The sequence below is a fragment of the Onychomys torridus genome, chromosome 5, assembly GCF_903995425.1.
Source record: "Onychomys torridus chromosome 5, mOncTor1.1, whole genome shotgun sequence".
In the NCBI taxonomy this organism is placed as follows: domain Eukaryota; kingdom Metazoa; phylum Chordata; class Mammalia; order Rodentia; family Cricetidae; genus Onychomys; species Onychomys torridus.
The window spans coordinates 79575542-79602566 of NC_050447.1; the positions used below are offsets into that span (position 1 = coordinate 79575542).

Below are 27025 nucleotides of genomic sequence, written 5' to 3' on the forward strand. Positions count from 1 at the left end.
AGGCCACAATTCACTGGATACATGTGTTCCTTATAATGCAGCCATTCCTCGGGCAATTGTTTTACCATTAAATGGCAACCTTAGAAATCTATTGCTATGTGCTACTGAATACCTGCCTAATGGCCATTGACACAAAGACATTCAGAGGAGTCAGCCTTGGGTAGACCAAATAAAACAAATCCACTCTCAATGAAAACAAACTTTCTGAGATGCCTGAGGTCAGTTTTAAATTTTTATTTTTGTGATTATAATGTAAATACATCACTTCTCACTTCTCTTTCTTTCCTCCAATGTCTCCCATATACCCCTCCTTTTTAATTCGATAGCTCTTTTACCCACTAGATTTCAATGCATCAGTCCTTCCTCTCTATGGTTCTTGTATTCCCAAGTCCTTTGGCCTATTCATTCATTACTAGGATTTAAGTGTGCTTTTTTATGCTAATTGCTATTAAAGGAGTGCCTTTAGTGCATTCTTTTATAATATTAATATTACTCCTAGGTTTTCTATTCTGAAAAGTTGTGTGTATGTGCATATTTTCATGTATGTTTATGTGTTTATGTTTACAAATCTGCGTACCACTGTGTATACACATACATACACACAATTATTCCTCTGTTACTGTAGGCTCTGCATCTATGGATTCACTCAACCACAGGTCAGAAATATTTAGGAAAATAAAAAAGTTTGTATTGTGAGTGAAAAAAAAGGATTAAAAGGAGGATTGAGAGAGAAGAAGGTTTATTGTAGATATAAGGCAGAATACAGGCAGAGGCCGAGACATCTGAGAAACCTGACTGCTCCTAGGTATGATGGAAGAGAAGGTCTATTGTAGATATGAGGGAGAGCATAGTTATAGACATCTGGAAAGGTCCAGACTGAATATGACAGGCTGACTAAATTGGACCATGTGAGGAGAGGAGGGAGTGGACTAGGGAAGGGAGAGGGGAACCAGGAACAGTAGCCAAGAGAACAAGAGGCTAAAAGGGTAAAGGGGGGCACATAACCAAAATGGCGGTGTCTATAGGGAAGAGCAAGAGAGGAAGGGCAGTCCAACCCCAGGCTGGAGAAGTTTGGGGTAGAGGCAGGGTATGCCAGCCAGGAGGACCCTGTAACAGCGACTGAGGGATGCTGGAAGAACCTGGGGTCCAGATTCCACTTTGATATGTTAACAGGCACCTCAACCATTTGTCCTGGGTTTGAGACCCAACACACTGAACAAATGCTATAGACTTTTCTTGTCATTAACAGTTTATTCAGTATTTACATTGTATTAGGTGTCACAATGAATCTCAATGTGAGTTAAGGTATAATAGACATTGTGCAGGCTATTGGAGATTATTTCAACATTTTATAGAAGGGATTTGAGCATCCAAGGATTTCATTATCCATAGGGTTCCTGGAACTGATACCCAATGGGAAGTGAAAACATGAAACTAAACCCCAGTGTCTGTTTTTTTCCCCCCCATGATTTCATTACATATAAAATGATCACTAGCATGTGACTTTGGCTGGAGCTAGGGACATTAGTTTGTTTTTGTTGTTTCTAATTTTGAAGCCTACAGACTATTAGCAAGAAGTTGCTAAAGGAAATGGACACTTGATTGAGGTCAAAGCTACCACTAAGTTCCCCAAGGTAACATGCCTAATTAAACAAGAGGAGGCATGGCCAAGGGGCATTAGTCATGTCTGCATGAGAAAAGCTGCGTGGCCAGATGGAGCACTGTGACCGAACATTGTTCGTGTCTACACAATTCCAAGACAAAGATACCGTGCTATCGTTATGTTGGCTGTAACTCTCCAGTTTGATTATCCCAATCCCACAAAAATGTCTGCTAGAGAAAAAAATCTGAGTAACCTAAAAACATCTTGACTGCTGCTGATACATTTAAGTCCTTCGTCCTCTGACTTGCTTGTTCGTCTTTGGGAATCATGTGGAACAGTTTTGATTTTGGATTACCCAAGGTTCCAAGTGACTTACTAAACCCCCCTCCAGCTCCTGTGCCATGGTGACAGGTTGGAAAGTGATGGTACTGGCTGCAGATATTCCTGTCATTTCCCCTTAGACATGGTCACTCAGCCTTTCAATGCCAGCATTGTCCAGAAGCAGCTCTAGTCAAGGTCATGGGTGACCTTCATGTGTTAATTGGTGCTCTGACACAACATCTCTTTACTGGCAAGGCCCCCCCCCCCCATTCTTAAGACATGATTCTCTTAGCTCTGGACACCTCCTGCTTTCTCAGTGATTCCCTGGCCATTCCTTGTCAGTCCCTATGCTAGTTTCTTCTCATAGTCTCACTCACAGAAAATGACTTTACCCCAGACTTCATGGCTTCTCGCTACTACTGCCATGTGTGACCTGATCTAGTTCTTCGGTGCCAAGCACCAACGATAGGACAGAGCCCTCTCTCTCTGTATACTTCCCTTGAGATTCATAGTAGTATTTGAAGTCGTTTACTTGACTTTCAAAGTTAATGGGTCCAAAATGAATTTCTGATCCCTTCCATCAAAATCTATGCCTCTCAGGTTGGGATCTGCCTGAAATTGGGCAGACGGTATTGTCCATTGCCAGTTGCTTGTGTTGAGCCTTCACCATTATTCTTGAGTCCTCTTTTGATCTCATTTTACCCAGCCTAGAGGAAGTCCTATTCAATCTACCTTCGAGATATAGTCTATCAGCAGAGTTTTTGGTTTTTTTGAGACAAGGATTCTATGTGTAACAGCTTTGGCTGTCCTGGAACTTGCTTTGTAGACCAGGCTAGGCTCAAACTCACAGAGATCCACCTGCCTCTGCCTCCTGAGTACTGGGATCATGTGCCACCACTCCCGGCTCGATCAGCATCTTTACTGAATACATATAGACTCTTCTTGTTGTCACTATTCCCTAAACTATATAGTATCACAGCTGCTTCTGTAGCATTGACACTGTAGTGCATGTTAAAAGTAATCTAGAGATGACTTAAAGTATTCAGGAGGGTACACGTGGGTGATATGCAAATACTGCATTGTTTTGTAAAAGGGATGTGAGCATCTCTATATTTTGGCATGGTGGGGACCAGGGGGGTCCTGGAACTGATTCTCATGACACTACAAGGCCACCACTGGGTAGCCAGAAATGTGACCACTTCTCACCCTCTTTCCTGTTCTCACCCATCCTAATCTCTCTTCAGGTTTTGCTTAGCCTTCTGTGGTTCCTTAGTGCTAGCCCTCACCCCTCTAAGTGAGCATTTACCAACGCTATTCTAATAAGCAGGGCCATCTTGCCTTGCCTCTCCGCACAATCCCGCCAGCCTCCCAGCTACATCAATAGTACCTGCATTGATCCATATAGATGGATCAGTAATACCATCATCTGTATGATCTACCACTTGTGGCTTTGCTGGCCTCACACCAGTCTGCTCATCATTTCTCCTCTGCCTCCAGACGATGTAGCTCTCTGTAGATAGAGTTTTCCTGCCTGGCCCACAGTCAGGACAAATCTCTCTCACCCCCCCAGTCCCACAGTCGCTCAGACCCAACCAAGTAAGCACACAGAGACTTATATTGTTTACAAACTGTATGGCTGTGGCAGGCTTCTTGTTATCTAGTTCTTCTATCTTAAATTAACCCATTTCTATTAATCTATACTTTGCCATGTGGCTCGTGGCTTACCAGTACCTTACATCTTGCTTGTCATGGCGGCGACTGGCAGTGATGGCTGGATCAGCTCTCTGCTGCTCCTGGTGCTCATCAGACAAACTTCTACTTGAGAAACTTTCTGTTCCTTTTGCCTGAACTGTTGGCCCTCCAGATATCTGTGAGCCTGCTCCCACACTTTCCCCAAACATCTTTGTCTCTGCAGAACATCGAACTCCTGTGAGTCAAATAGCAATCCACCCCCTCGGGCCTGCTGCTCGCCCTCTCCCACACACCCATTTTACTTTCCCCCTACTAGTTGACACACTCCACACTTCTTTATGAGTTTATTATCTCTTGTGTAGCAATGCACCTTAACGACTCCAAGCTGACTACTTTATTATCAGCCCTGAGGACACGGTGTGGTGTGTGTAGGCACTCAGTCTCCCTAGAGTGAATCCAGTCCGTCTGTGATCACACACAACACTTGGGTAAAATGGATGCAGTGCCCCTTTATAGTTGTGAAGCAGATCCCAAGTTTTACCCACAATTCTCTCTTGCTAGAGAATTTATTAAAGGATGGCTAAAATCCTAGCTCAGCCGGCTCGCCCTTGGTTGTTTTCACGCATGTCAGCACACTGTATAGTTGAGTTAACCTGTTCTGGGGAACACGAACACAGGCTATTATTCTCTCCTTTGTTCTGTTTGTGATATAAGCAGTGTGTTTTTACAGGAGCAGAATGGCTGTTGTAGATGATAAGGCTAGGTGATGCACTGAGCCCAAAAGTGACAAGTTTGGGGTAATCCTGTCTGTCCCATTTTGCTGGAGCCCGGGGCGGCCGGACCACTTGTTGAATGCATGTTGTATTCAAGACAGCACAATGCAGTGACTTTGCCTGATAAATTCCTTAGGCAGCAGGGCATCTGGAGGTACCTGTGGGCCTGATCAATCTTTTCCAGTGCTTTTATGAAAGTAGGAATGTGCACAAAGGTCATTTAGATCTTGAGGCATTTAGAAGGGACTTGTGTTTCTGAACAGTGATTTATGATGAATCTGGAAGCAAAGGCTGTGTGTTTTCCAGGCAGTGTGGACAGAAATCCTAGCAGCTTGGTCGGTGTCAGGTCCTTCCTCCCAGACTCCCTCCTCTAGAGCTGCTCCAAGGGGGCCCACATGATTCAGCTGCCCTCAGACACTCATTCTTTATTGTGATCCTGTGGTTGACATCAGAAGCTTCTCTTAAAAGGCATTGTGAGACTTCAAAGGAAGATGGAGAGGAGAAATAGTCATGTGTGGGTCTCTTAAATGCCTCTTTAGAAAGTAACAAAGAGGGAGTAAGATGTAAAAAAAAAAAAAAAAAAAAGACAGAAATCCTTGGGTGGCATGATGGGGGGGGGGTGTGGGTCTTGAGAAAGCAGATTCAAGTGAGATTTGTCGAGCTCAGCCCTCGAGGTTTATGCCACAAAAACAAGCTCTATCAGGTTGGACTTTCCTTAGAAGCCCCACGTGTTAGAAGCTGGTCAGTTTGGGAGAGAGAATGTCTTTCTGAACCCTCCTTCACCTGGACCTCACATGCTTTTAAGTAAGAAGTGGCCCACATAGGTCCACCTTTCAAAATGTAGTGGATTTGCCTCCCAATCCCTTTGTCCCTCCCCTGCTAGGACAGTCCACTCCAGGAATGAACACTTCACCAAACCTTGTTCTTTCTCATTATGCTACCACATGCTCACACATCCACGGCTGGGATCTTGGGTGCCCATCCCAGGCCTCAGCTAATCCATGAGCTAAGCCTTAGCTCTCCCAAGCCACTTAGTTCCTCTGGTCAGGACCAAGAGTACATTCCAGTTCTCCTGCTGGGACAGGGTGGGGAAGGGGGTAAGGACAGAAGGTTCACATGGGGCTGCCAGAACATCCACTCCCTCTGGTGGCTTGAGGACAGAGGAGGAGCCCTGCTGGGAGCAGAAGGCAGGACCCCAGGGTTGGGAAGTGGGTGGAGAGCCAGGAAGAGAATGGACTTGCTCTAGAGGCCAGAGACCTGTCACTGTCCACGGCAGGCTGGAGTCTGGCAGGGTCTGGCTGGGAGTGCCCACAAGACAGCTGTGAACTTTTATAATAGCCCTAGAAAATACTATGGAAAGCCCAGGGGGATCAGTAAGAGACCAAACGACAGGATGATTACCAGAGAAGAGCCATGGGGAACAATTTTAGGTATAAAATAGTTAACAAAGTCAGTGACATATAAAAGGTGGCACACTGTTAGTAGTTCATTTGGATTCACCTTTGGTTCTGGCACAAAAGCAAACCTGATCAGATCTGCAGTGAGTGAGCTATGGTACTCTACTCCATCAGGAACACTTAACAAGTGAACTGTTGATGGCATAAGGCCACAGCTTTGTGATGGCCAGCAGGTGAAGATCTTGCTGTTCTTAGCTCTGGCTGAAATTTCTGAGCACCCAAGTCCTAGTGTGTGACACACCAATCAGCTGCCCTGGGCAGCATACAGTACTTGCATACCTTCTGTCTGTGTAGTTTTTAATTTATTTATTTATTTTTTATTTTATGTTCATTGGTGTTTGCCTGCATGTGTCTCTGTGAGGGTGTCAGATCTTCGAGTTACAGACAGTTGTTAGTGGTCATGTGGGTGCTGGGAATTGAACCCAGGTCCTCTGGAAGAGCAGTCAGTGCTCTTAATCACTAAGCTATCTCTCCAGCCTCGTCAATGTAGTTTTAAAGGTTTAAGACTGGCTAGCAAACTGTAAGAGAAAAATCTATTCCCTCTTCATGCTTTGGCAAATATAACCTTCATAATGTCCGGATCATAATATAAAGGCAGGTTTGATTTTAGAGTTCTCTGAACCATGAGCACAAAGCTAGCTCATCTGATTGAGAAGTTCCACCCGCTGACATCTCAGCCTGCGACAATGATGCCAAGGTCACCTGCCTCCCTCTGGTTCAGCATCCAGTCTGGTTCTGCTTCGCATGGCAGCTGGGAAGACTACTCTACAACAGCCATGCCACCTCACTCCACAGTACCAAGAATTTCTTTGCCCGTGTTGGCAGCTTGGGAACATAGGTCCTCCTCCAGACACCTGTGTCACATAGTATGACCCTTACTATTCCATCAGGATTGACGCACATCAGTCTTCCCCTTCTCTTAGGTCAAATCCAAAGCTTTAGGAAGTTGATCTTTCCTATGCATGTGGGCATTGGATGGGTTATATCTTTTCCTGGCTCATGAACAATATGGCAACTCTGTGGGTTTTTGTTTTTGTTGTTGTTGTTTTTTGTTTCTTTTAAAAGCTTCAAAATGAAGGCCAGAGACCTAAGGATTTCCCCAAACTGCTCACATTCTTTCTCCCCTCTGGAAAGTATTTTGAGACTAGCCTTCAAACTTGTAAAAAAAGCTGAGAAAGAAGTGCCCAGAGAGGAACAATTGCCTAGAATGAACCACACCCTCCAGGCTAACTGCCTTTCCAAATTTTATTGCTCATCTAGTAGAACATCTAATAGATCTGTGGAGCTGAAAAACAAGGAGTACCCTATGAATGTTCCTGACTATCTGTCAGTAGCAGCATATGACAGTGTTGGCCTCATATTGGGGCCCTCCCCTTTAGGCCCGGTGATAGAGACAGGTGCACACTAAGGCTTAAGAGTGGCAAAGGCCAGCCACTCAAAGAGAATTGTAACTGCTGCCCACAAGTCCTTCTTTGATGTGCTAGACAGGACATGCATGCTTTTGTTGAGACTCATAGGCAAGGAGGACAAGAATTACTTGGACCCTGGGGCCTGGAGATGGAAACTGAAACACAGCCATGACAAAGGAACCAATGTGTCAAGCCTAGGACTAAGATTGAGGAAAGGTAGGAAGAGATGGCCCAAAGCACAAGACACTTTGCGGTCCAAGCAGCCCATATTTGTGCCTTTTTAAAATAAGCTTGAGCCTTGCATGGTAACACTGGGCTATAGTATCAGCTACAGGAAGTCTGAGACAAGAGGGTCACTTGAACCCAGGGGTTTAAGGCTTGACCACAGTCACAAAACAACAACAGAATATTTTTAATTCAAAAAGTAAGAGGAGGTTGGGCTGGGCAGATGGCTCAGTTGTTAAGATCACTTTCTGTTCTTAGAGGAGACCTGGGTTCAGTTCCCAGCACCCACATGTCCACTGACCTATAACTCTGGTTCCAGGGATCTGATGCTCTCTTCTGGTCTCCATAGGTCCCTGCAAGCATATGGTGCACATAAATTCACATAGTGTGTACACACACACACACACACACACACACACACACACACACACACGCACAAGAATAAAAATAAATAGTAAGAGTAGGTGAATATAACCGCATTACATCATACATATGTATTATATTGTCAAAATTAAAAATAATAAAAATAAGCTTGAAAAAGTAGGATGTCAGTTCTATGACATAGACTTCCAAGGTGCAACTCCACTGACTGACATATACTGGTAGTGGTTTTTTTGTTTTTGTTTTTGTTTTTTATCAGAAAAGAGCTTTATCTCTTTGCTATTAGCATGATTTGTGGTGTATTGAGGCCCCCTAACCCCTTGTGGCCTGAAAGCTTCCTCCAGAAGCTCTTGGTGAGGTCAACTTTTGTTCCTGTGTTGATATGTGCATACCTCTCTACTCAAACTTGAGAGACAAGCAAGCCATACATTTCCCGGAAGAATTCTTTCTCCAAAAGTAGAAAATAAAAGAATTCTAAGATAATCAATTTATGACACCACCTATTGGCAGTTTTTTTTTTTTTTTTTAAATCTCCATTTGGTGTTACAAAAACAACTAGCATTGCATAGTAGAAACTTTTCTAAGTTAGTTTCATGTGCAATGATTATTGGTTATTACTATGTGAAATCCTGTTGTTCTACAAAGGAGATTTCAGATAGTTTTGATTTCTTACTAGTGGCCAAGATCTTGTGTGTATTAATTATTTTTCTCATCATTGTGACCAAATACCAGAGAGAAATGGCTTATAGGAGGTTAAATTCCTTTAGCTCATGGTTTCGTGGCCTCCATAGCTTGATCAGAGCAGTATGCTGGCATGGGCACAAGGTGGAAAATGTTCTTACCTTAGGTCAGCCAGGAAACAGAGAGCAAAGAAGCTTCTGGTGTAGCAGGCACACTCTGTTCCAAGCCACGCCCCTGGGCTCTGCCTCCACCTTAGCTTCCAGAAACCTCCCCAAGCAGTGCCACCAGCTCGGGAGCAAATGAGTGTTCAACACATGGACCTGTAGGGGGACACTCTAGCAAACCATAACAGTGCTTACATTTGCTTACATTTGTGAGAGAGAAGACAGTACAGGACGCACACATCTCCTCAGGAAGCTTGTAGAGCCGGAGTCTGATGCTAAGAGAACCTGCATCGGAGCTGCTCTGTACATTTGTTGTTGTTGTGATTGTTCATTATTTTATGTAATTATTACTGGGCGTCTTTCCTTCCTTTCCCTCCTTTTTTCTTGGATCTTGGGGTTTTTTGTTGTTGTTGTTGGTGGTGGTGGTGGTTTGTTTTTGTTTTTGTTTTCTTCAAAGGATCTAATTCTTCCTTTTGTGACTGTTGTTTTTTGTTTGCTACTGTGGAACTTCAGGACCTTTGTTTTATCACTAGCCAAAGAAAATGTCCAGAATCCCAGGCTGCACCCAGGTTTTAATTCCTCAGTCATGTCTGCATGATCTGTGAGGAAAGGCTATTTAAAAAGCGTTGCCATCATTATTATCAACATTATCTTGAAAATTGCCCCTTGTTGTTGTTGTTGTTGTTGTTGTTGTTGTTGTTATTTTGGGTTTTTGGTTTTTTTTGGAGACAGGCCCTCACTATATAGTCCTGCCTGCCCTGTAACTTACCGTGTAGACCAGGTTAGTGTTAAACTAACAGTGATCCACTTGCCTGTGCTTTCTGAATGCTGGAATTAAAGGTGTTGCACCATGCCCAGATTGGATTTTTAAGTTTTTTAAATTTTATTTTATATATTTTAATTTTATTTGCCGGCATGTATTTCTATGTAACCTTAGCTTACCTGAGACTTGGAGGCCAGAAGAGGGTATCAGATACCCTGGATCTAGAGTTACACAGATGGTTGTCAGTGCCACGGTGGTGCTTGGAATGAAGCCTGGTTCCCCTATTAGAACAGCTGGCTTTCACAACCATTAAGCCATCTCTTGAGTCCCATTTTGATAATTTCCTTAAAAATGGTCTCTTCTAAAGAGAAGAGGGATTCTATGAGCAAGGGGCATCAAGATCATGATGGGAAAACCTACAGAGACACCCAAACCAAGCTAAGGGAACTCATGAACTTTAGACCAACAGCTGTGGAGCCTGCATGGGACTGGACTAGGCCCTCTGCATAAGCGAGACAGCTGTGTAGCTTGGTCTGTTTAAGGGGCCCCCTGGCAGTTGGATCAGGTCCATCCCTGGTACAGAAGCTGGCTTTTTGGAGCCCACTACTTACGGTGGGACACCATGCACAGCCTTAATGCAAGAATAAGGAAGGGCTTGGACCTGCCTCAACTGAATGTACCAGACTCTGCTGACTCCTCATGGGAGGCCTTATCTTGGCAGAGGAGGGAATGGGCGTGGGTTGGGGGGAAGATTGGGGGGAGGTGGGAGGAGGGAAGAGAGGGAGATCTGTGGTTAGTATGTAAAATGAATAAAAAAATCTTAATTAAAAAATAGAAAAACAAAAAAATGGTTTCTTCTTAGTATCTTAAATTGGAAAAATATAGAAAATAACAATATAGTAGACATTGTCAAAAATAAACAGATCTGTTTATCAGTGAAGAGATGGCATAGCATGATGGATGAGGTCATTAACTGAGTCTCCCAAAGCTTCTCTATGAAATGAGAACATTGTAAAGATTAAATGAGTTGATATTTGGGAAGGGTATAGGTCAATGTCCAACACATAACAAGTGATGTATAAGGTTGTATCAATTTTTATGAAGAAAAAGTTATTTCTATAACTCAGACCTCTTAATTAACAAACATTTTAAAAGAGGTAGCATGATGTAAACCCACATATCCTTTCATATCCCAGAGCTAACCAATAGCTAGAGGGTATAGCTGCCATGCAAATTTTGGTGAATCTGCTGTGTTTATATGTACTCACAAGCAAGAGTATGATTATGTGTTCAGTGTCACATTCTACTAAGTGTGACTGTATGCATTGTTTTTTAGTCTCCATGGCCACCCAGCTTTATGTTGCTGAAATATATAGCTCTGGGAACAGACATGATTCCCCTTCCTTGTAATGGCTGTCCAATATTCCACTGTGTGAATACACCACTAAGAACAAACACATGCAAATGGAGCTACAGTGGGCTTTCCTGGAACATGTTTGTGAGGTTTTGTCTGTGACGGACAGCAAAAACACAGCCAAGAACAGGATACAAATCTTAACTCTCTCCAAAGGAGTGGATCAATGTCCTCTCTCACTGCCCGATTTCTCATACTCTCACCATCACTTGAGGCATTTAGATTCCCTGGCTTTCCCTGTATGATGGAGATAAAATAGTATGTTTTCATTTCAAACCATATTTTTAATTATAGTGAATGTTTTAGTGTGTGTTGGCCTGGGGAGTTTCTTCTCCATTGACTTGCTTGTTTATTTTCATTTTGGATGTCTATTACTATCCATTTTCTATTCTGCTATTTTCTTCAGGTGGGTGGTTTTGTTTTTTGTTTTGTTTTTGTTTTGTTTTGTTTTTGGTTTTGTTTTGTTTTGTTTTGTTTTGTTTGAGCTGAGGATTGAACCCAGGGCCTTGTGCTTGCTAGGCACGCTCTCTACCACTGAGCTAAATCCCTGGCCCCTATTCTGCTATTTTCTTGTTGATTCATAAATATCTTCTTTCAGGATGTGGTTTGTTTTCTTTGTTTACAGTGTCCTCTATCAAGTACTCGTTTTAATATGGGATAATAAAACAATATCTTCCTCTGTGTTTTATTTTTCTTTTAAAGGCCCTTTCTGTCAGTATACTAGAATGCACCTTCCTGTGTTACTGCCCTTTAAAAGTTTCATAGTTTTTCCTCACATACAGATCTCAAACCTAACAGGAATTTTTTCTGCTTATGGCATGAGAAAGTGATATATTTTACTTTTGCAGTATGGAAAACCAATTTTTCTGGGACTATTTATTGAATCGACATTCCTCCATGGGTTTTAGAACCACTCCTATCACGTTTCAGGCCTTCATAAAAACCTGTCTCTCCCTGGGTTCTGCTTCCTTCCATAATCTTATTTGTACTGTGCCAAAGACTACAGTGTCTCAGTGGTGTTGATTCAGGGTGGAGCGAGCCTTCCTGCTTATCAGTGTTCCCCAGAATTGCCAGTGCTATTATAAATGGCAGGTTCTATTTAACACTGTTTATTCCCTCTTTTTCTAGCATCTGGGCTGCTGTTTGATTTTGAACTGTTCTAGCATCATTCATCCGCATTGAGTCCTCACGAACTCCTGCAGTGGGCTGCCATTCTCCTCATTCTCTTTAGGACCCTCTCCAACCTTCTCCACCCCTTTGCTGCCCCGTTCGGGACTGGGGACCTTTCGTTTCTCTTTCTTGCATTAACTGTGCTAGTTTGCTCTTCCAATAGAGAAAGCACACACACCAAATAACCCAAATTTAAAGATAGGGCTTTTTAATATTTTATTATTGAACATTAAGCTTATTTGGAATTTTTTTTTCTTTTGGCAGATATACTTAAGAAAATCAACTCTAGTCTTAAACTATTTTTAAAGTTCTAAGTGTACTATATTTCTCTTAGCCTTTATCTATATCCATTATGATTATGATTATTTTGTATGCTCAAGATTGCACAAGAGAGCTGGCACACAGTAGGAGCTTGTCTAGTAAATAAAGCCAATTCTTCAGTATCTATGATGTCCCTCTAAGTACATATTTTTTGTAAATTTTTAATAATAAGCACTTCTTAAGGATACTTAGATGTATTAACTATAATTCAGTCTCACTTGTCTTAAATTGCAATTTCTTCTCCATACTGCTGTCCACTTACATTCCACCAACTCTACTGAGAGATCTGATGTAATCAGACAACCTTGGTTGATCTCTTCTGCCTTAAGAAATGACCCACTTAACCAAGAAGGTGTTATTCTCTTGGACATTCTCTTTGAATGTGAGCAAGCTGTCCTGAAAGGTGATTAAACCAAACCTTGTTTTATAAGGGCTATGCAGAAGAGTATAAAGGAGTTGGAGTGGACCCTTTGAGCACTTTTAGTATTTTAATATATAGCAATCAAATAGATAAACTTGACAAGAACTAATGAAAGCAAGATTCAGGCCCCACAATGAATGCTCACTTTCATAGCAAGCTTTATTCTTAAAGAGGCCCCCCAAATTTTTGTTAAGTTTTAAAGTTTGTACAACTTCCCTATCAAGGTAATTAACTTTTATAAATTTGGTTCCTTTCCATTTTGCTTTATGCTCTGTCACTTAACAAAAATGCGTCCTGCTCATTGCCATAAGCTGTTAGAAATTTTGTAAAACATCAGTGTCCCAGTGAATAGATTGATTTATTGAGTCAATTCATCAAATCAAACCCCATGGTTGGACATTCTCCCTTATCCATATTGTTCAGATAATTTAAGTTCTCTGGTAAAGACATCTTTGTGTCTAAATGTGCAGAGTTGGAATTTTAAATTAAAACTGCGTATTTTGTGAATATTGAATGTATATTTACAAAGAGCCTTTCCAAGAGAAGTATGAGAATATCTTTCTAATTTTTCTCAGTACTGATGATTTTATTGTAAATCGCTTTGCCAATTTTATACATGTTAAAAACGATCTTTCTGTTTTTATTTTAATAATTTCCCTGATTTGAAAGCATATTTTCCCTTCAGAAGTTACTACAGGAGCTCTTCATATATTCACAAACATTGGCCTTTTGCCACTGGTGATGTGTGTAATGATTTGTGGTTTGCATAATCTCAAAGTGGATTTGGAGAAACTGGGGAACTTAGATCATTTGTAATTGCTGCATCACCTGCCTGTGGAGAATGCCTTCCAGGAGTAATGTGTTGTCATTCCAGGAAAAAAAGCATGTATCAGTGGAACACAACCACTGTACAGGGAGAATCGAATTCATTTAAAGTAAATATATTTGAGCATCTATGAAGCACTTCACACTGTATTATATGTTACCATCTGGTGAGCGAAACTGGCTTGTACACAAGCAACTGTAGTGAAAAAGTGAGAGCCATGCCTGCAATTTCAATAAAACACATCGTAAGCATGTATGTGAAGAAAGCAAATTCCTCAACACATAATGAAGTTCTGATGGAGGTGTGGTTAGGGACTGTAATGGTTGATCTTGAATGTCGGTTTCCTTAGATTGAAAAGTGCCTGGGAGATTAGTAAAGCATGTTGTGTCTAGGAGGGTGATTTCAGAGAGGACTGATGAATGTGGGAAACACTATTCTGTACATAGGCTGGGGGTCTGGTTAGCATAAAAGGAAGACAGAGGAAGCCTGCCATCACACATTCTCTCTGCTTCCTCACTGTCACAAGGTAAGCTGCTTGGCTCAGACATGCTTTCCTTGCTACAGTAAACTGAAACCTCAGAAGTTGTGAACCAAAATAGATTTGTCTCATTTTAAGTTGTTTTTCTCAGGTATTTATCACCATGGCAATAATTCTGATTAATTAACATAGAGAAGGAAGCATGTTCAAAGGAGATATATGTACGTGTGAAGCTAAGTATGGACAAGAAGGCTGTTATAAGCTGATGGCCCAATGTACTGAATGTTCATGGCGGTGTGTCCAGTATCACTCACAGTGCCTGGGAAGGTGGGATGACTTGAGTCTAGGTCCAGGAGGCTGAGGTCACTCTGTGAAAATCCTTAGATACTTCATTACAGTAAGGAATATATGAGCTGCCCTTCATTCTGGGACCAACACCAAGGTTCAGAAGGGTAAAGATATATCCCTGACACAGGAATGGCCTGCCAAAAGCACTTTGTTTTGTTGTGACTTAGATAAAATCCCACAATGCTTTTGCAAAGCCATTGAGGTAGAAGCAATCTCAGTTGTCTAGGTTGTTTGAAGGAGGACTCCAAATATGCTGAGGTTCATTTTAGAACCCTGGCATGACTTTCTGAGCTCCCTCCTTCCCTATCACCTCTCAGCCCAGTCCTTGTAATATGGAATTTCCTTCCATGTGTCTGCATTCCCTTCAGTTAGGTTAAAGATGGAACTTCTTTCCCAACTGTCCTCAACTTGTTCTTCAAGCCACATGGTCATTCGAAAAAATGTAAGGCCCGCTCAGATCACTTGATGACAAAGACTGGATGGACAGACTGAATGTAGACTTTCAGAAGCAGTGTGCTTCCACGGCGGCAGGCTCTTCAAAATGGAATTGTATGTGAGTCTTAGTTATGGGCTGTAACTTCAAGGCAAGCCACTTGGATCTTCTGAGCTTCTATTAATATTTCCATACCAGGAGATTGGGTCATAGTAACACTTGGACAAAAATGTTGTCTGATAGGATGGAATCTGTGCCCCATGACTGGCATGCAATGGATATCCCATAAATGCGTTTCAATTACCCTCTTCTCCATGCAAAATGAGATTATGCCCTACAGACATCCTTGGTGTACCTGGAGCAGGTTCATCCTCCATGGTCTTGCTGAAGTCATGTGGGTTTTAGTTTATCACTGTGCCATTAAAATACCATCATATATTAAGATAATTCCTTCTGAATTTAAGAATCTTTAAAAACCTTTCCAGAATCAATTGTAAAAACACCATCCCCCTCGGTTTGCAAAGGCACCATCCCCATCCTCTCTGGACTGTCACGTTCTATAACTGGACATGTGTACCCAGCTGGCAGCTGCACCAGCCAGACCTGAGGTCACTGGAGTTTAGACCCAATTTGTTTCCACTCAGATTCTTTCAATTCTATTTCAAGCACACACACACATACAGAATGCAGATGTGGCGATGAAAACCAGGCCTGTTGGGGTGGCAAGGCTATAATATTGAGCTGCTGCCAGGCAGTTCTGTAGAGGCCTCACCTGGAGACTGTTGCAGGCCCAGTCTTCAGGAATGGTTGTAGCCTTTTCATATGGTATAAGCTAATCCCTGGGACAATCACCATAATTCTCATTTGGAGCAAAACATTCCACAGTCTGTGATCAGACAGGCCTGAAAGATTTTCTCTGCACTCTAAGGAATTTGTAACCTCATAGGCACACAGGAGAACTCCCTCCCTGAGGATCTGACATGGGATGGCCAGAAAGGCGTAACAGAATTGCTTGGGACAAGGAAACAATTTATAAGCGAGATCCCACGAGACTAAGTACATCACCTAGAAAAAACTTTACAGCTCATATAGTCCCTTACCCAAAGTCCCTTTTAGATGACTAAATATATATTAATTGATGCAGTGTATGTTTATTAAGAAGCTTCAATAGAGATGGTTCAGCTGTGGAATGCTTAGTGCCCTTGAAGCAGAGATAGGGAATCTCCAGAGCAAGATGGCTACCGAGGCTAGTTATATCATAGAGCTCTGGGTTTAATTCTGAGGCCCTGCCTCAGTGAGTAAGGTAGAAGAACGGTCAAGGATGACTCCCCACACAACACACACACACACACACACACACACACACACACACACATCTATCCATACACACAAGAAAGTTGGGAGAAGAAGAGGACCTATGATAACATTAAGTACTTTGAAGATATAAAGAACAATGACAAAAAAAAATCCTCTAAACATTCTCTCCTCTTGAGGCTGGTGTGAGGGTTTAGTGGTTATGAGAGTTTGCCACTTTTCCAGAGGACCCAGGTTCAGTTTCCATCACCCATATGGCTCCTCACAGCCACTGATATCTCCAGTTCCAGGTAATCTGTGCCTTCTTTTGATCTCCATGGGCTTCTGCATATACATTGTGTACATAAACTCACCCAGGTACATATATCTATACCTAAAAATATATAATAAATATTTTAGAAAATATTCTCTTGAAACTTATTCTAGCTAAAAGATCAAAGTAAATACCTTTCCAGAATCAGGTATGAAAACACCATTCCCCTCGGTTTGCAAAGGCACCATCCCCATCCTCTCTGGACTGTCACGTTCTATAACTGGACATGTGTAGCCAGCTGGCAGCTGCACCAGCCAGACCCGAGGTCCAGAATTAAGATGGAAGTTTGTAGCACATGGTGAGAAAAGTTAAGAAGTCAAAAGAAAACAAGGATAGGATATAAAACAATAGGGAAAGGGTGTAGGGATTCTAGGCGAAGTATCTGAGAAGATGGCTTTAATAGAGAGCTGGCTGATGATGTGGAGGGGGAGAAACCTACATGGGAAGTATATTCCACTGGAATTTCTTAAGTGCTGCTCTTATCCTTTGGCCCCTGGTTGATATTAAGGAAGACAACGTCTTTCAGATGCCTGGTCCTTCCTCTGTGACTTTCCCCCACCTCTGCGAGCTTTCAGGGCCCGTCACCTTCCATGTACCAGGGACAAGCCTGAGTACGTTGGGCATTTCACGTCCCTTTTCAGTCTGCAGTCTCATAAATCTTAGTTTGCGAGAGTGAAAACACAACTTAGAGTCTATCTTTTGAAACTGTCTTTGCTTTTCCTGCCTTTTGTTTTTTAACCCAATCTTTTTTTCTAGGAAAGTAGATGCCTGATAAAAAGTCTCAAGTGCTCTCTTCTTTAATGTTAAAAGCTTTCAGAAGGTGTCTGAAATGCTTAGAAGTCTGTTAGTATGACAGCAGGAGGTACAGTCATTCATTCCTGATGGCAGATGTTCATACCCGGTGACTGACATGACTCTTTCATGGAATCTGAGGGTCTCTTCCTCTGGGCCACTAGCTTTCTAAGGAAGTTCCTCTGGTTCCTACAGTAGGGTGCCATCCCCTAGCTCGGTCCTGTAAGCCTGATCAGCCATAATCTAATCTTGGCTAAGCTCTTCAAACTTGTAAAATGGACAGACACAGTGAGGAATTCCTTGGTTGAGTGGAGAAGGAAGGATAGACACATCTTTTCCATTGGGAAAAAATGAAGTTGAGTCAAGCCTCATCCTTTTAGCTCTGTATGCCCTTGTTCAAAAGGAGCCTGGCACTCATGGGTTTCTTTGGTTCTACTCACTTTGTAATGAATTCTTCCCTTGAAGATTTCGGTGTTGGTTTTCTCTCCTGTCTCTTACCGTCTCTCCTTTTTATTCTTTGTTGTGTGCTTTTTCTTACCTCCCTGCCACTTCAGTGGACTTTCTGGAGGACGTGTTTGCTAGACGAGATGCCGTAGTTAACTGAAAGCCAGCTGTTCCCTTTTCCATCTCTGCCCACTAATATTTCCCTGGTGGTACTAGTCTACTCCCCAGTGACTTCTCACAAATACGTAAACACCAGAATCCAGATGCAATCTCAACGTCTTTGATTTAACATTTCAATTATCCATGTCCAAACAGCTGGTGAAGACGTGTGGTTTTTTTGTTTTTTGTTTGATTTTTCTGTTGCTATGATAAAATACCCTGACAAAAAAACAGCTAGGGGAGAAAGGGTTCATTTTGGCTCACTGTTCCAGAGGGATAGAGTCCACCATGGTGAAAGAAAACATGGCAACAGGCAAGAAAAGCGTGGCAGCAAGAGCATGAAGCTGAGTGATCACATTTCATCTGCACACAACAAAAAAAGAGAAGAGTAAATGGGGGTCTTCTATAAACCCCCAAAGCCTGCCTCCAGGGATGTACTTCCTCCAGCAAGGTTCCATCTCCTAACGGCATCATAACTTAACCAAACAGTGCCCCTGGCTGGGGAACAAGTGTGCTAACATATGAAGCCATTGGGGACATTTGATATTCAAACCACAGTAGCAAGCATGGTAGCCTGAGACTGCTCCTACAGTCATTTACTGGCTAGGACTCTCCAATTGTAGCAGTGCTTGGTGGGGGCATGTCCTTTCTCTTACATGGCTGGGGAGTTCACGGCCAAGATGTTCATCCAGCGTTCCTAGCTGCACGAGGGTGCATTGCCGAGCTGTTGGATAGGGCTCCCGTTCTTCTACATTTGACCTCTTTCCAAGCATAGCTTGGAGTCCTCAAATTTAGGTTCAGTTAGGGAACATTGTCAAACCTTGCTCATCAAGAAGAAAAATCCAGTGTGCTAGCAAATGTCAGGTCGTCATTTTGCACCACATTGACTAATATCTCATTGGCCAAAACAAGACATATGCTACCCCCCTTGGAACTCTGACATTCAGTGATGGTATCTGTGGTAACCAACTTGTCCCATTTTTATTTGGAATGTCAAGGTGCCAGCCTCCTGAGGGGAGTTTAATATGATATAAACATCCAATAGCTATAGGAAAACCACAGAAATGTGCTATTTCCACTTGAAGTGTTTCTGAATGAACTACTAAGACAAGCTCTGGACCTTATGCATTGCTATTATGATAATGTCTCCAGTTAATGAACCACATGCTAAAAATAACCCTGCAGGGTCAGAGTCCTAAATATACCTTCTGAGGACATTCTGTATTGCTTTTTGCTATAGGCAACAAGGTTAGATCCTTGTCCTTTTGATTCTAAAACAATGGGGAAATGGCCTGGCTAACACCTGCCCAAAGAATAAAACCAGGTACTTACGTGATAACCAGATAATGCATTTTGTGGAAGCTCCAAATGAGTGCCCCCCATTCCTTGCTTTTCAAGTTTGTTCTGAACATCTATACCTGCAGTAGGGTAGAAGTGGCTTAGCTTCTGATTCACATCCCATGCTTCTTGATCTGCAAGCCGATAACTGAAGATTCTTTTGCACGCAGGTGTTCTCTACCTCCAGTATGGAGATGAAACCAAACAGCTGCGGATGCCGAATGAAATCACAAGCGCAGACACGATCCGTGCCCTCTTTGTAAGTGCCTTTCCACAGCAGCTCACCATGAAAATGCTGGAGTCGCCTAGTGTTGCCATCTACATCAAAGACGAGAGCAGAAATGTCTATTATGAGTTAAATGATGTGAGGTAAGTCATTTGGGGGCATTGTCTGAGGTAGTAGTTTTGGGGTATTTGTTTAATTTATTTTGAGGGTCTTTGGCCACCATTTGGATGTCTAGAGTTTGTGCTCAGTCTGAATTTTTCCTCATCCTGATGGAGAAAGCCCAGTCATTACATTTGGCAAGACCTGCTGCACACAGATGGGAATCCACCCTCTAGTTGCCTAAAGTTCAATACAAAGATGTGGACAACTTTCTTCCACGCAGACCTTTGGATGTGTTACTAGCTCTGTCTGTACTTTATCACAGCTGAAAGGAATGTAAGAAATGACCCAGGACTGCATTTTATCTGAAGTTCAAGGACACTAAAGCCCAGAGATGGGATAAGAAATACCAAGAGCTAAAGGCTTACTTAAGACTGAAATTTTCAAACTCCCTCACAAAGTGCCCTTTCTCCCATGACAGAACCTGTAGGTGTGTTCAGTAATGAGCCTACTGGGTCTTCGCTTGTGCCTCACAAGTTTGAAATAAAAACTAGACTCAGTGCCCACCGAAGATGCTGAGAAGCAGTCTCACATTCCATTTCTAAAGGAGTCATCTTTTACCCAAGGGTGTCACTGGCCAATGGACTTTCTCCAGGAAACCCAGTTGGACAGATTAACAGGGATCCAAGCATCAAGGAGACAAAAGTCTTGTCACTAACTGTAGTGGTGTTGTTGATGGAACAACACATGAAGAGACCCTTCTGATCTGTCCCAGCCAAACAACTGGAGGAACAGGATTTAGATTCACATAAACAGGCAGTTGCTGGTCCAGCCCCTAAATGGTTTAGAAGTCAAATGTTAATCTAGCTCTTTTGTTGTATGGAACCAGGAACTCAGGTGTACCAAAATTAGGGTATTATTCAAGAGCATACAGCCAATTAAACCTGAAACACACACACACACACACACACACACACACACATATCCTGGATGTTCAAATGCTTAGTCCAAAGCATGAAGGGTACAACTCAGGTTTTCTGGTCACTACCCCTGGGAATAGCAGGCTCCCCATTTCTTCATCATGGAAATAATGAGTAACACTTTGTAAAACTGTGCCTGCCGAACACGGGTGCCAGCTGATTCGTATCTAACAGCAATCCCAGATGACGTACAGAGACGGGTGCCGAGGTGTCTGAGTAATTTGGGGCTTTCAGAATTTGACACATGCCCCACGCCTTAGGTGCTACATCTGCTAGGTGACTTCCTGCTTTTGGAAAACAGGTTTAAATATTTACGATAACTGAAAAGCCATGCTTATTTTTTAGATACATTATTAATCACCATTTTTTAAATTTACAAAACATAAACTTAAACTGGAGGTAATCTCATTATATTCCAAATATATACCTGTAATAATATAAAGCCATGTGGTATTTTTACATGGACAGACCTCTTTGCAGCGATCCCCTTGTATTTCCACATTCACGGGTAAGGCGTCGGGGGACAATAATAGTGACTAACTGTGAAAAGTAAGCAAATCCTTGATTGCAGACCCGAAGGCTGTCAGGAGGCCATTGGGAGTGACTGGACCGCGCCCACTTCCCACCTACAGAAACATTTGCATATTGCTATAAGTTACCATTTTCTAAAGCCTTTTCTGAGTCCTCCAGTATGGCTCCGTGGGCTTGGTTTTGCATTCTGTGGAAATGTCAGGAGGGGACATGGAAAGAGCCAAGGAGGAAAAAAGCCATGGTTCTCCTCAATGGAAACAGTTGATAAAACAACTGAAAGCAACCCATGTTGAAAGAGGCACTTTTTAAGCACTGGTCACTGGAGGGCACAGCTAAGAAAGGAGCGCCTGCCTGCCAGGTCCGGGAGCTGGGTCTTAGTCCATGCCCCACCCCCACCCCAGATGCACACGCGCGCTTCCACACAAACACACACACAGCCGAATAATTCTCAGAAATATTAGTGTGTTGTTTGGTTTTTATTGCAATAATGATAACTTGTTGGCACTTAGTCTACTATTCTCTCTCCCTGAGTTGCTTTTGGTTTCTTTAATTGAAATGTGAAAAAGAGCCTAAAAGTGTCCAGGATAAAATATTTTTGTTTGGTGAATGTAATGTTTACCTTAAATGATCATGTATATCCTCCCATAGTACCATTTAATTTTTAGCTTTTGTACATAAGATGTTTGGATTATAGTTAAGTTTAACAGTGGAAATTTTTACCACAAATGTTATATAATACATTAAAAAAAGAATACAGGTAGATGTTAAGTAAAGACAATGGCTTTAATTTTCTGAAGTTATAAAATTCCACTTTATGCCTTTCCATGTTCTAGAAGCCAGAGCCTATTTGCTAACCATTTGACTAGTTCATTATTGTGCTGGCTTCATACATTTTCCTCAGGGAGGTACTGCAGAGAGTTCAGGTCAGGCTGCTGTTTGAAATGTCATGATAATGCAGTCTGGCCTTTTACTGTTGGCTCATCTTGGATGAATATGTTTCTAAATTACTCACAAACCAAGCTCATATATTTTAAATACATTTACAATCGCAGTAAGCCTTTCTCATGGCGAGTGAGATTTCCAGTTTCGGCACATGGCACACGTGATGTCTGCTAGCCAGAGGCTGGGCTCCTTTCATGAACCGCCACATCCTTACTCCTGACTCTCTCCTCCAAATTAACCTAGCCCCTGTTGATAACAAAAGCTCCCTGCTCCCCTGATCTCACTTCTAATGAGCTACTTGAAACAGGAAGCAGCCACGCAAGCTAGGACTAGTTGGTGCTTCAAAGCAATGACTGGCGGATATTTAGAGAGAAACATGACTCCTCCAAGAATCCTGCACTTCCTTTAAAGCACAAACATAACCTAAGGATCCTGGTGCTTGTGGTCAACCCACTCAATGCAAGTACACCTACAAGAACACCGTCTACCTGCCCACTCTCCCTCGGCTCCAGCCAGCATTGGATGGAACCTCAGTGTAGATGAGCTAGAGGGGCCACAGAACAACCTGAGGAGAGAGAAGGGCCACTCTCATGTGATTTGAAGGTAGGCTTTGAGCAGGATGCAGAACCCCTGTCTTCTTCAGCAGTTGGCTTTCTTGGCGCTAACAACTGGGATCGAAATCAAAGACGACTCTATGTGCTACTTTTCCTTTGTGTTTCAATTTGTATGGAGAAAAGTATTTTTTAAAATGCACTGTAGGAGGACAAAAATACATTGTTAAATATACTGAGTTTGGTCTCTTATGATATATTTTCTACATTCTGCATACATTTCGTTTCCTGTGCTGAGCATGTCTAAAAGCAAAAAAAAAAAAAAAAAAAAAAATCATTGTTATGTGTACATTCATTAGATAAGGAGCAAACCAGGTGTTTAGGCAAAGTAAACAATTAAATATTTAAATATTAACCAAAGCTCTTTGAAGTAATGTAAATATTGGTGTTTTACTGCCTTCAGGGGTGTTCGTTTTCCACACTCTGAAGCCTGAAAGCAAGTTCTTATTACCTGATATTTATGGGTGGGCATTAATACTGCAAGAATAACATGTTCCCTAGGAATGAGACGAGGGAAGAAAAGCCAGAGTCATTTTTCTTCTTCTTTTCCTTATTTATCTTTGCCCATTTTGTGGTGAAAGGACTTTTTGTCTGGTTCATGGTAGATGACCGCCGGAGTGTCTGTCTGTGTGTTTTGCCTGATGCTTAAGGATAGGGAGAGGAAATGGCCAGAATCAGGCTCCTTTCGTCTGCCATAGTGATGGATGTGTTTGATTCCAGGAATATCCAAGACAGATCCCTTCTCAAAGTGTACAACAAGGATCCTTCACATGCCTTTAACCACATGGCCAAAGCTGTGAACGGAGATGTGAGGGTGAGTACTGCTGTTCCACTTCTGACCGTATTCCCGCTCTCTCTTCTTCTCACACCCCACTACCATCCCACTGCCACATTTCCCGGGACCACGTGACTTGTCTCGTGGGTGACTCATTGTTTGGTCATTGGTAAAACAGTAAGATTTCCTGGTCATTTGGAGCAAAGGGAGTAGAATGGGGCTGGTTCTGACTTCTTTCCCTTAGCCTGGATCTCGGTTCTCAGTTTTATTCACTTACTTGTTTGTTTTAGTGGTGCTCAGGGTGGAATGCAGTGTCTCTCAAATACTAGCCCTTTCACTGGGCTTTTCTGTACCCTCAACCCCAAGCACAGAGTTTAGATAAATCTTTACTCTGAAGGTCTCCTAGGTATCTTGACTACCTTCCATCTCGGTAGCCTTGGTCCATAATGCATCAGCTTAGCTAGAGAATCTGCTGCAATGTTTTCACTCAGTAAAAGCAAAGAAACAAACAAAATGCACACGTTGCGTGGAAAAGCAATTCTTGTTCCCACCACAGCCGTTTCAGGTCCCAACATCCTCCTGCAGCTGCTCACCTGCTAACTCAGGGCTGTTTGCTCTTAATAGTAAGTACCACCAAATCTTCTCGGGACCATGTTAAGGGCAGAAGATTTGGAAGCTGAACTCTCTAGATTTAGGCCATCTTGGGAGATTACCTCAATATTTCTAATGCTCAGGGATGTTTGGAAGGAAAAAATACAGGAAAAGTATATGAGAAGTGTCTGAGAATCACATTAATGCCAGTCCACCGGGAAGGGCTGTGTCTACCTTAGATATAGGTGGGGAATAAAAAAGTCAATTTCTCAAAGTACACCCCTTCCCCAACACATATACAGTGTGTACAAGGACTAGAGTTCAACTTTAAAAAAATGCTTCTTATTGTTAACGAAACTAGGCATTATTTCCTACTGGACTTTCAGTGAATGGGTGGCACTCGGCTTCCTCACACTGTGCATGTGTTTCTTCTTGCTGCTATAACAAATGATGGCACATTTAGTGTATTAAAACAACACAGATTTACAGCCTTACGTGTCTAGAGAAGTCTTACCAGTCTAAATAAGGACTGGCCAGTCAAACCAAATTCTTTTCTAAAGGGTCAGTGTGTATGTGTGTGTGTGTGTATGTGTGTGTGTGTGTGTGTGTGTCCTATTTTCTGGAAGTTACCTATATTGATTTGCAACCCTATTTTCAATCCCAATAAAATGACATCCCTCTGGCCTTGCTTTCACTGTCAAATCTCCCATCTTCTTTTGTCCACTTTTAAAGACTCTTGCAGTTCCTGTGGATCTACCAATAGTCTGGGAAATCCCCCTACTTTCAGGGAAGGTAATAGCAGCCTCAGTGTCCCTTTCCCTTGTAACCTAACATCACATGTGCAGAGCATTAGGGTGCAGAATCTATGGGGACCACAGCTCTTTCTTCCACATGGGGTATGTGGATTTAAAACCAAGAAAGGGGTCAGGAGAGCCAATTGAGGGCTCTTGAAGAATTTCCGTGAAATTCTAAATTGTATAATGTGAGTCAAGTCACAGTTGGACCAGAACCCACCGTTTTGAAGGCAAAGACCTATTATGTCCTCAACTGCTTTTTTTCCCCGTTTCTTTTATTTCGTGTGTAAAATACTATGCGATTCAAACTAAAAGGCTACAATGCTACTTCAGAAAAGTCTAGAATTTTGAGATTTGTTCTTGGTCAGCTATACTTTAAATGCAAGCCGGAGCCGTATTGAAGACAATGGGCCGTGCCATTAATGGAGCCTAAGTGGACATTATGAGACCCTGGCTTGTATAACTGACTCTGCTGTGCTCTGCCTGGGGAAATGCTAAACATCTTTAGTTTGGATGTGCCCAGCCTTCCTTCCACCTGCAGTTCTTCCGTATTCTCTCTCTGTTACACAGAGCCCTTCCTCAGACAGGTGCTCCACAGTTGTTTCTGGGAGCCCTGTGTGTGGCTGAGGAAGACACCTGGTTTAACTCTTAAGCAGATGTGGCGCCTACACAGGACCTACGGCAGGGGACCAGAAACATCAAATATTAACCACATGCGTGTAACCTATTAAGATGTGGAGGCTTTGCTCTGGACTCCAACTAAAGCCTTTCAGCTTTTGCTTGTGGGTAAAACATGAGCGATTCTTTCTGGATTGTTCACAGCCCACTTCAGATAATGTGTGTGTGTGTGTGTGTGTGTGTGTGTGTGTGTGTGTGTGTGTGTGTGTGTGTGAGTGAGAGAGAGAGAGAGAGAGAGAGAGAGAGAGAGAGAGAGAGAGAGAGAGAGAGAAACTCAAATGTCCTTCAAATGAAGGACAACAAATTTTCATAGTATAGTTAGCAGAAAAGTCCTTGTATTTTAGTAAAGATTACTCAGAAATAAGAAAAATAGAAGACTCTTTGAGAACCATCTAGGTCTGATCATGTCTGAAGTTTATAACTTAGACCCTTTACCTAGATTCCAAAACCTTGAAGATGTGGAAATCTTTTAGCCCCATCTTCGGGCTCTGGTTTCTTCTCTCCCAGTGAGTACAGTTGCACTGCTAAGGAAAAAAGGCTAACAATTTTGCTAAGCCTTGCCTGTATACAGTCCAGCTGTAAAACTCCACTGCTGGTGGGGAAGAGCAGAACAGGAACAGAGCAAGCATCAGTTGTTAGCATAGACTCAGACTAAACCAAGCTGCACTGTGGGCCAAAGCACACTGTGCCCTCCTGTGTGTTGGCCCTGTGAGTGTAGCCATGAAAGAATGCCTTGGTAACCATTCATAGGCATCAGTCATAGCAGCTCTGTGCCTGATGTCATAAGATTTCGCTCACCAGCCTCCAGAGACAGCCCCAGCCAGACCTCCGGGCTGCCCACTCTTCCCAATAAACATGCATATGAAAAAGGTATGTATTGGAACGAGCAGAGGAACCATCATCGCAATGCCTGGATTCTGCAATGACTTCTGAGATTTTCCTTAAACAAGGACTTTAATACCTTGCCTTTGAGTCAGAAGAAATGCAAGACTATGGATCTGCAATTTACAGGCAGTTTTCCAGAGCGGTTTTATGGTAAGAGTAGTGTTGCCCAGGAAGCAAGTTAGACCAAAGTATTAACTCTGAGGTTATGGGCCTTGAGTGTGCATGGAATTTATGTGGGGAAGCAGGCATCTAGTTTTTCACTTAACATCTAGCTGAGGCCTCCGTGTCTAATGAGACTTGTTCTTCTTGGCTGGAACTGAACATACCTAACTGGACTCCTGAGTATACTGATTTTTTCCACATGGGTGTAAAGCACCCCGATCTAATTTAGTCACATGGCTTTTGTTCCTTACATCAGGTAGGTTTGATAATTCAATTCCCAGGGGCACTGGTCCCACCATATGGACAGGCCCTTCTGAATAAACCATGTGTGCTCATTCATACATTCTATATACCTCAAAGCTCACCCGTTCAGTCTTGTGGCTGTCAAAGGGAACTTTTGGCTTCCTATTCACTAAACCTGTTGGTTATCTTACCATGTGGGGCTTCCTTTTTCTTGTGTGCATTGATATTATTTCCCGAGAGTCTCTGCTGTCGTGGTGAAATGCTCTCA

At 42.5% G+C, this 27025-nt stretch overlaps 1 protein-coding gene across 12 annotated transcripts in view; it reads left to right on the forward strand.

The window, feature by feature from the left end:
- The window catches only part of Kiaa1217 (KIAA1217 ortholog), a 496947-nt gene that overhangs the window by 383079 nt on the left and 86843 nt on the right, over positions 1 to 27025 (forward strand). For all 12 annotated transcript variants that reach the window (XM_036187450.1, XM_036187445.1, XM_036187452.1 and 9 more), the window contains exons 4-5: positions 19411 to 19609; positions 23350 to 23443. In XM_036187450.1, the coding sequence (XP_036043343.1) occupies positions 19411 to 19609; positions 23350 to 23443 (293 nt within the window). The remainder of the gene's footprint in view (positions 1 to 19410; positions 19610 to 23349; positions 23444 to 27025) is intronic.